The 10,696-nt window shown below is 34.0% G+C and overlaps 1 protein-coding gene and 1 long non-coding RNA gene across 2 annotated transcripts; both read right to left on the bottom strand.

Moving 5' to 3' along the window:
* Positions 1-239: 239 nt before the first annotated feature.
* Positions 240-2,029, bottom strand: LOC127086994 (uncharacterized). Its single transcript, XR_007789743.1, has 2 exons — positions 1,368-2,029; positions 240-669 (listed from the first exon to the last, which is right to left on the bottom strand). It is a non-coding gene; the product is annotated as an uncharacterized LOC127086994 (long non-coding RNA).
* Positions 2,030-2,537: 508 nt separating this feature from the next.
* LOC127086993 (uncharacterized) lies at positions 2,538-4,769 on the bottom strand. The gene is made up of 4 exons (XM_051027824.1): positions 4,609-4,769; positions 3,699-4,471; positions 2,861-3,606; positions 2,538-2,754 (listed from the first exon to the last, which is right to left on the bottom strand). Exons 2-4 carry the CDS (start codon positions 4,458-4,460, stop codon positions 2,748-2,750), a joined length of 1,515 nt encoding a protein of 504 aa, XP_050883781.1. The 5' UTR covers positions 4,461-4,471; positions 4,609-4,769; the 3' UTR covers positions 2,538-2,747.
* Between the last annotated feature and the right edge of the window lie 5,927 nt (positions 4,770-10,696).

Here is a 10,696-nt window from a genome sequence, read left to right as displayed (position 1 = left end):
AATTTTCAAAATAGATGAAAAAAAATGCATATAAGCCATCCATTAGCGTAGATATGGAAGTTCTGCATCCTACTAGTATTTTCTGAATGAGTTAAGTATAAATCCGTTTGAAAATGGTTTTGAGCTTTAAAATCTGTATTTTCGATAGAGACATATTGTCCTACCTTAATATTTGACGCACAATGGGAATAAACAAAATCCGAATCATTATTAGAAACCGTTTAATCAAAACTTGAAAAAAAAAGAAAAAGAGAAAAAGAAATACGAATCTTGGTGAACACGCCTGCTACAGTTCTCTAGTTCCCACCCACACTCTCTTTATAGCAACCTCACTCGCATCCCAACTTCACTGCAATTCTAAACCTTCCTTTTCCCTTTCAATTCAACCCCCTTCCCCTTTCAGTACAATTACTATATTAACAAAATCATCAGTTATACTATTCTAAATATGGAATTCGACATCCCAATTTGCTCTCCAATGTTAGCAGAGTACAGAGAAAACAAGCAACAAATGATCCCACAGAGAAGAGGGCAAATCAAGATAAGGATAATCAAGATGATCATGGCAGCGGTTTCGTGCTCAGGTCACACTAAATGAAATTGAAAGTGGATGTAGCTCTTCTATGAACTCCATAAGCTGTGCTTCCAACTCTGTTCAGATTCATGTACCTGCTGATTTTTTTTCCTTTCATTTTAGGAATTTTGCAGTATCTGAATAACTTGTGTATATATACATATATGACTCTGTTGAATGTTGTAAATTAAATTTTGTAGTAAGTAAAACTACACCTCAAATCCAATCAAAAGGTATGCTTATATATTATATTTAGAACAACCATAACAACAAATGCTGACAGTAATAAAGTAGTAGCATGAATAACACAACTAATCCTCCAATTATAAACCATTTGATTTTTTTTCTTGTTGCCGAAGTGGGGTAATAATCACCAGAAACTCAGACACAACTATGAATATAGGGTCGGATCTAGGATTTGCGGACAAATACACCTGATATCTTTCCTTCCTTTAATTTTCATATTTGTACATGAATTGGCCCTATAAGTTTCTTCGTAGAAGTATCTGATTTCATAATGACTAATAGCACCCACTGATTCAATTTTCTTCTACACAATAAAATTACCCAATATATACTATCAATCATCACTTTTTCATCAATGGTTTTCATAAACTTGATCTGAGTTTATGAAAAACAAAAACGAAATGAACAAAACTACCAAATTATCAATAATTCTAATCACCGCAGAAATAAATAACAACGAGAACTCTAGAACTAATTTCAATAGTTTATAGTAATCCGCATTTATACATTTCATACCAAAAAAGAAAAAAGAAAACTGTGTACAAACCTAATCGAGAATAGCCCTAAAAATTAACTCTCTCCATACCGCATAACATATGGATCTAACCGCCGCCTCCACCGTAACCGCTTCCGCCACCGCTTCCACCACCTCCGCCGCCACCGTCACCACCAATTCCACTAATACCACGTCCGTCTCTTTTTTTCCGTTGCTTTTGATTTTTCTTTTCATCGCCACATGAAAATAGGATGATTGATAAAACTGAAAGAGATAGAAAGATAATTCCTAACAAATATAAAATCTCAGAAATATAATCTCTGTTGCTACCGCCAAGTATAGCAGGAAATTCTCTGGCCATCACTGGTTTTTTCTCTGTGAATGCGTAGATAATTCAATTTCAGATCGGGCCCTCAAACTTTCAGGGTTTATATGTTATAACTAAATAAGGAAATGTTTTTATTCTGTAAGATAATGAAAAGTGGGTGAATTTATATGTTATTATTATGCAATAAATAAATAAATATAATTAAAGGAAAAAAAAGGGTTTGATCCTAAGGTTTAGTTGAGAAATGAATGCCGCAGAATTAGTTAGGAAAAACTACAATTCATTTTTCTGTACCCAATTTCAATTCGATTAAGAACCATAAATCCGGTGCACCGGATTTTATACCAATTCAGTTTGGGAGCAAGCATAAACCATTAAAGATTCGGTTCAGTTTTACCGAACTGGTGTAACAATTCACAACAAATTTTTAACTTAAGTCGTCTAAAAATGACACAAAATACAATATACGTTTTTAAACATATTAGTAGGTTATAATTGACTTTAAAAATCTCAAATTCCAACTTAAAATAAAGCTCGGCTCGATTAAAAAAATATATTCTTATCTGAATTAGAGGTTCATTAGTCTAACCTTTTTAAGTTTTTATAAGTTTAAAAAAATATATTCTTATCTGAATTAGAGGTTCATTAGTCTAACCTTTTTAAATTTTTATAAGTTTTGTGTAGATTGTTTAACCCTGACAAAACAATTTGAAGCATTGTTTAACCACGTTTTAACAATGACAAAGATTTATAAGTCCTATTTATACCGTGCTTCAACCATGACAAATTTTAAACCGGTCCGATATCTCGTTTTGCACGTCCTCAAAGACGACTCTGCTAATTAGAACGATATATTTAATTTGGAAACATGTCCCCTTAAAAGAAAAAAAATGTAGTTTACAAAGACAACATGTTTTCATTGAAATTACTTATTACATTTACACAAGATATATACATAAAATGGAACAGTGATTTACAGTTTCATTTACAGAGTTACCAGAAGGATAGGATAAGAAACTACAATACCAAAATGCAGTACATTTTAGCAAGCATTCAACTTATAAAACCCTTCTCTCTGATTCAATCTTCTGCAATTGGTTTTATCAGTTCCTGGAAAATATATTAGTAGAAGTTAAGTTGATGAACTAATTACTTATCTGACACATTAATATTTCAACTATGCACTTAATAGGAGAACAAGATAGTACTGAATTACCTCATGGAACTATGCACAATTGTTTTCAACTTGGGACACAGTGATGCTGTCTTGAATAAATATTTGCAACAAGGCTTAGGCTTTGAAGATGTGTTTTTCGTGGGAATGGCCGGTAAAGTACGCGTAAGCCATGACTCTGACGGAGCTTTCAGTGAAGGAAGGACAAGAGGAATCTCGAAAAAGCTTGTTGCACCAGTTAGTTCCTGATGGCCTAATGTCAAGCCACATTGGCTTTCTAAGTCGATTTTCCTATCGTATTCCACTGTTTGTTCTCGATCAATCAATTTGGCCGCTGGTTGCCTCTGTATATCGAAGTCGGAATTCTTAATTAGGTTATCATCATCTATCTTTTTGCATTGAACCATTTTCGGACTTGAAATCGATACCGAGTCCTGGTCTATGTCACTTCCTTGGATGCCAAGCTTTTCTGAGTCCACTCGCATACCACTGTTAGGATTTTTAGAACAAACAAGGAAAGGCGAATCAAGAGTTTGCGAAAATTTAGCTTCTAATGCTGTCTTCACATTTACATCATCCAACCCTTGGTTATTTTCGAGCAAAGAATCTACCGAAAGATTCTCGTAAATGTCACTATCTCTTTTCAAAGCCTCGAAATCATCTCCTTTGTGATCGGTTTCAAACTTGGTCCTATGTATAAAATCAACATATAGAGTTTTCTCAACAGTGGGACTTTCACAGGCTAATGATTCGCCGCAACCCCTTTGATAAGAAGTTCTAGCATGCTCCTGAATAAGAAAGGTTAAATTTAGATAATCGCGCACGAAATGAAAATAGTAACTCTAACTCGGAAGAAAATTCGATAGAGGTAAACGAATACCTCTTTTGGAGTTTCAAAAGGCAAAACAGTTGAACTACAACCTGCATTGCTCTGAACCTTATTCTCCATTCTTCCTCCTGCCATCGGATTCGAGACACGAAAGTGAGGAAATAGTCCACAAGCTGTAGTATTAGTAATGTAGTTTTCAGAATCATCGCTTTCGAATACGCCTCCTTCCCTATACCGTACCGATTTCGGTTTATGCTGATTAAAAGGAGACGGCTTCTCCGAACTCCTAATTTTCCATATCTGCTTTTGTTGTCCTTGTCCAAAACCTGCCTTCTTGGAAGCACATTGAGGTGTTTCAGTTATCATTGCCTTCGCAGCAGGCAAGAATCGATCAATCATGAAATCGCGAGCGTGTTCATCGCACGCGAAACCTCCATTTCGTTGAACATGTACTTCCCGATCATCCGAACTCATACTACTTCTCCTGAAGAACGATTCCGTCCTAGAAAGCGCGTCGCGCGCATCTTGAAAACTCTCGTCTCCGTCGTCCGAATCAGAACCTCCCTTCTCCTCAAATCCCTCCTTTTCCCTCTCAATAACTGATACATCTTTCGGTTTTCCCGGTGTTTTCTCCCATTGGAAAGGAACTGCACCGGCATTTCTCACCGGAACTGAACTTAACTCTGATTTATAAGGAAGATATGGTAACTTAGCAAATGAATTATCAGTGTTATCTGATTCAGAAGCTATTGTTGATGTGAATCTCCTCACTGATAAAAGTGGCTGGTTCAGATTTAACTGATTTTTTTCCATGAAATTAGTTTCTGTAAAACAATAAATTCAAACTCAAACTCAAGAAAAAAAATAGTAAAAAGTTTCAAGAATTTAGCCATGCATGCGAGTAAAATAAAACCAGAACATCAAAGAAATTCATAGGGAGAAAGAGATGGAGAAAAAGAACCTTAGAAAAATAAGTTGAAGCAGGAATGGATTTTTTGTTCGTGTAGAGCACAGTGGGAATTTATTTTCTTGGACAAGAAAATGTAAGAAAGAAGAGAAAGAAAGGAATTAGTTTTGAGAATAAACTATTTAATACGCTTGTGTTTATTATTTTGCTTGCTTCAAGAGGTGAGAAAATCCTTCTTCTCTCTAATTTATTTATTTTTGTATGAGAGAAAGAAAAATGTACGTTACATTCTGAATTCTGATTATGAATATTTAATGTTCATGAGTAATTATTTTAGTTAAGGATTTGTTTAACTTCTTTCCTTCGGTGGTGATTGGAATGGTATGAGATGGACATTTGTCTACTATCATTTATAGTGGAGATAAATGATTATATTAGAAGACATGAAAAAGAGTGAAGTTGTAGGGCGTGTTTAATTATGTTATGTGTCTTTATCGTTGACTGATATATATTGTCGAGATTATTATAGGTAGGTAATTGAGGATGCAAGGTTTTAAGAGTATTATTGTAAATTGAGATATAATATTATATATATTGTTTGTAATTATGAGAGTTTAAAGTCGAATCGGTTAAAAAAAATTGTTAATCGAATCAAATCAAATTGAAAATCGTAGAAAAACGCATTTGGTTCAGATGTGATTGACTAATTTTTTTAACAAAATCGCATGGTTCGTTTCGATTTGCGGTTTGTATTTTACAAACCAAACTAAACCAAATCATTCTGCATTATGTTACAATCCAAACTTCACTTAATCCACATTTAACTCAAACTCAAACCTATTATGATTTAACCTTACAATTAGGAACGATTTTCTCTTTCTCGCACTTAAGATTTTAGTTTCAATCTTTTCAAATCTCTTCTAATAGTATCGAATCTTCTTCTCATCTTCTTTGTCAGATACATCTCACTATTCTTCTCTAATTTCTCCTCTATTATATTCTTTCTTTTTTATCTTCTCATTTTTATATCAGGGTTCTATCTTTCAATTACGTTTTTATCACATCTCTTCTTTAATCTCTCATCTCTTTTGTTCTTTTTTTTTCACTTTTGCAATCTCTCATCTCCTATTTTTTCTATTTCATTTTAATATTTTGATATTGTTTTATGCTACTATTTTATGTTTTTTATTCTACTTTTGTCTAATATAACTTTTGTATATTAAATGGAAAGTTATTATCCAAATATGATAAGTTTTGTAGTTATTTGTTAATGTATGAATGACTGAACACAAAGTTATGTTGTCATCTATATGTGTATGTATGACTCACTAATTTTTTTTTGTAGAAACTCGAACCAACCCAAACCACATTGATTTTGTTTTATTTTATTTTTAGAAGTCAACCAAACTACACATTTTTTCCTCTAGCGGTTCAGATGACTTTTAACGTCAAAACAATTCAACTTGCATTGCAAACACTTTTGCTTGTAATACTATAACCCTAATTCATTATATATTAAGATAGAGAACTATAATTGCTCTATAGTCACAGAGGTAGACATCATTGACTGAACTACGTTAACAAATATCCACTGTCTTTTACTTTTGTTTCTCTTTATTTTTCTAGATTCTTCGGCACTAGACTATGAACATACTCAATCTTATACTACTCCATTCATATTTACATCTTTCATTATACTACGCTCCACTCATAATTTCTCTATATTCTCATCTCAGTGTCCACCAGTTTTTTTACGCCTCCTGGATATATACATTCTCATTCCATCAGTTAGGGGATCTCACATTTCGCATCCTCCACATATACCTTCATCATTCCTGCAACACGAGAGGTTCAACACCCCCGCATGTAGCTTCATTATCCCTGTAATATTGGGGTTCCGTATTCCACATCTCCCATATATACTTTCATCTTCATAACAACTTAAGGATCATCATTCAGACAATCATGAAGAAAAAGAGCGTGTGATTGTGCCGATATATGAGTATGAGAAGGGTGTTGATAAGAGATTAATCATTAAGTCAATAAATTTATATTTAATATTTATTTATCGATGTTGTCATTTTATTATATTAATATTAATTCAAATTAGTGTTCTTTACCTTCTTCTTTCTATGCGGGTATGAAGGAAAACCATATAAGAAGTAATTGATGAAAAGTTAAAAAAAATAAAAATTGAAAGAAACAATTTAAGAGGACTGATATGAGAAAGCGATTTAATTATTTTCAGGTTTAATAAAATAAATAATTTAAATAATTATTATTTTACTTTAACTTTTAAAAAATATTCTCAATTCAACTTTATTTAATAAATTCTTTGAATATGATATTAATAATAAAAACAAAATAAAACAAAATAAAATAGAGCCTCGTGTATTTGTTTTTTACTAATTAATTATATATGAAATAATTAAAAGAGTTAAATAAGTTTATAATCCATATAAATATATTAAATTTTATTTTTTAATTTCTCTAATTTTTTTTATTAACTTCTAGTAATCCAAAAGTCTTTATGTCCAAAACATTGACCTATATTAACTTCTTCTTGCAGTGGTTTACGTGACATTGCTAAGTGTTAAGTTTTAAGTTTTAATTTTTTTTTCACATTCATATAGATATATCGAGTTGGATGAATTTTTTAATTTTAAAAAGTTTAATTGAATTAGGAAACATTTATATTACATATGTTATTTCAATTAAATCTCAAATTTGTAATTATATTTTCTTCTTCTTTTTTGTCGTGTTTCCTTCTTCCATTTTCTCTGTCTCCGTTGTTGCAAAAAATTTATTCACTAAACTATGTCAATTGGTTTGCATAAGCTTGGATCATAATCCATGTCTTCGTCTTCTTCAAAGTTTGTAATACTATTATGCTGGAAAAAAATACAGGTGTGCATGGTATTCCTACGAGGGTAAGAGATACTCAGAGGTCTTAGTATGTTTATAAAATTTATATCGCGGTTATGGTTAGTCCACGACGGCGAGAAGTCCTGTATGGTGATATTACTTTGGTTTTAGAGGACTTACTCATGTGAGGTGAGAGACTATGTGCATAAGCATTCTGCTTTGGATATTATGCGTAAGTTATGCTTCTCCCGCTATGGGAGAAGTATATATAAGGGCCTTTGGGGCCTAGGGTTTAGGAAACCCTTATAGGCACTAACCGCTCCTTCATGACTAAGAGACATTGTTGACTACCTACTTTCTAGGGAGTCATGATACAACTCCTTCTCATATGAATAATGAGAGATAATAATATTGTACATGTCACCTGCCCCAAGAGTGAGCCCTGCATTCTGTTAGGATGTCGCCCGAGCGATAGCTCGGTATGCGGGGATCCTGGAGTCTCCCTGTTTGGGACTCTCACTAATATAACACTACATAATTCCTCAAGCACGATGGCTTGTAAAGGGCGAAGTGTTTTTAAGGCTTCATTCGCTTGGTAAATGAGTCCCTCAGCTTGGGGTGAGTCCCTCAACTGAATGTGACCTTTTTAATGTGAGGTGAGTCCCTCAATTGAAAGTGTTATTTTTAATGTGGTGTGATACCCTCATATTTAGGAGAGTCCCTCAGCTTAAGACAACATTTTTAATGTTAGGCAAGTCCATCACCTTAGGGCGAGTTCCTCGGCTGAAGACGACCTTTTAAATATGGGGCGAGTCCCTTAGCTTAGGGTGAGTTTCTTAGCTAAAGGCGACCTTTTTAATGTGAGGCGAGTCCCTCAACTTGGGGTGAGCCCCTCAGTTAAAGGAAAACTTTTTAATATGGGGTGAGTCCCTCAACTGAAGGCAACCTTTTTAATATGAGGTGAGTCCCTCATCTTAGGGCGAGTCCCTCAACTGAATGTAACCTTTTAAATATGGGGCGAGTCCCTCAGCTGAAGGCGACATTTTTAATGTGAGGCGAGTCCCTCCTTTTATTTGCATCAGCCCCATAATTGAGAGGTATGTAATCTCCATTTGCCAACTGTCTCTTGATTAGATAAAATGCCAACTGGGAATATCAATCAATCATTTAGATGATCACACTTACTTTTATTTAATGTAAGCAATGATGGCCTATTTTTCGAGACACTGAGTGCTAATGCCACGTGTCAACAGTGTGATGAGTTTTTCAAAATTATGGGGGAGCCTAAAAGTTCCATTGTGGTTTTAACTCCCTTATAGAAGTTTCTATTTCCACTTTATTGTTATATTTTGCTCCCATAACTTCTGCAGGCTCATATAAACTGCATAACTCTTCTACACCCCTAGTTCTTCGTTCACAACCTTTTTCCATGTATGAATTTCATTTTCTCTCCCCTCCCTCCACAACGAGTAAGGTTTATGAAGAAAATTTTAAAATAAGGTTTAAATTAGTGTCGAGTTGTAGGTTTTGAGGGTTATAATCACCCCTTTTAACGATTGTGACAGTAATGATGATTTCATTTTGGTCTACTATTTTCCCAAGAACAAAAAAGACATTGGATGCCCGTTATGTCGTGCCCAAGGAAGCCGAGGACATTGAACCTTATTACATTTTCTACAAACATATCCTCCATTTCCAAACAGAAGTGGGGATTTCTTCCTTAGAAGACGAGGAGAAATACTATACCAACAAAAATTATATTTGAAAATTTTGTCTAAACCCTCCAAAACCCTCATCCAATACAAATTTTGAGTTCCCCAAAATTAGGGGTTTTTTGGTGTTATGAATACAAATAAACCCTCCAAAACCCTCCCAAGCAAAATCCTTTTATTTTATTCATTCAATCCTTCCTATTTTTTTGAAGCCCTCATATCCTTTTCCTTCGAAATTCCCAAATAAGGCCTTAGAGACCCATAATTTTGGTCATCTCTTAGGGCGACAAGAATCCCACTTAGGGATCCAATATTTTAATCGCCTTTTAGGGAGGCAAGGATCCCACTTAGGGATCCAAAATTTTGACTGCCTCTTATTGAGGCAATGATCCCACTTAGAGGTCCAACTGTTAGAATAAGATTTGGTTATGCATCTATACCTTTGACTTTTGAAGGTAACAATGCAGTATTTGTGTGAGAACAATTTTGGTACTTTAATGGTTTGTTATTGTGTAGCCTTAACAACCAGTTATGATTCTGCGTTTATGACGTGCTACGTCATCAGTTTCTGAATATTTATTCTGAGTTCCGCTTTTGGGCTGAATCACTCTTGAGAAGTTCTTAAAGACACTATGTTGCTACTGCAATGTTCTTTCTGCTTCTATGTTGATTCACTCTTAAGAAGTTCTGAAAGGCGTTATGTTGTTGCTGCAATGTTCTTTCTGCTTCTGCACTGATTCACTCCTGAGAAGTTATGGAAAGATGTTATGTTATTGCTGCAATGATCTATCCGCTTTTGCCTCTGGATGTGACTCGGATTATAAAGCTTCTGAAGAATGACAAGCTTATGAAGTTTTGTTACTTAGCTGAAGACTCTGAAGATATCAAGCCAGATGTTTGCACTGTCAAGGTTCTGACTAAAGATCATGAAGTTTTGTTACTTAGCTGAAAACTCTGAAGATTTCAAGCCAGACACTAACGTGGTCAAGGTTCTAACTGAAGATTCTGATTTCAGCTTTGTGTTTCTTCTCTTCATGCTTCATCAAATTCTCATCAGAAGTCAATAAATTTAAAGATAAGATCAAAGTGGATACATGATCAAATAGTACATAGTACAAATCAAAAATATTCCTTTCACTCCTAAAAATGTGGGTGAAGGATAATACTATTATTCACATCTATCACTAATCTGTTAGTGGACAGTTGTTTTTTGGTATCCCGGAATTGCCCTCCAACAGTCCCTTTCTATGTTATATAAGTAAGACTTGGAGATTTGAAGAAAATGCTAATGCTTCTACAACATTTTACAAGACTGTTTCTACGTGAACTGATCTTAAATTTGTGCATACTTTTATTTAAGTGATTGTATTTCATTTGTGTAAAATCTGCTTGTGTAGAAGCGACATGTAACCCAAAATCTGTATTCAAACTTGTTTTTTAATTTCGTTAAGGAGACTAAGTTATAGTCGGATCCTTGAGAAGACAAAGAAATATCCAATCAATACCATCTTTTTGAGATCAAATATCACTTTTCCTTAGACTTCATGTACATCCTTTTAGGATGA

Source organism: Lathyrus oleraceus, chromosome 5 (genome assembly GCF_024323335.1).
Source record: "Lathyrus oleraceus cultivar Zhongwan6 chromosome 5, CAAS_Psat_ZW6_1.0, whole genome shotgun sequence".
NCBI lineage: Eukaryota > Viridiplantae > Streptophyta > Magnoliopsida > Fabales > Fabaceae > Lathyrus > Lathyrus oleraceus.
This window is presented reverse-complemented; position numbering and strand designations above follow the sequence as displayed.

Bases quoted from the DNA above. Each gene is read 5' to 3' on its own strand.
- LOC127086993 (XM_051027824.1), bottom strand. From the start codon at position 4,460: ATGGAAAAAAATCAGTTAAATCTGAACCAGCCACTTTTATCAGTGAGG. The intron at 3,607-3,698 runs GTATTCGTTTAC...TTTCTTATTCAG, and splicing joins CTTTTGAAACTCCAAAAGAG to GAGCATGCTAGAACTTCTTA.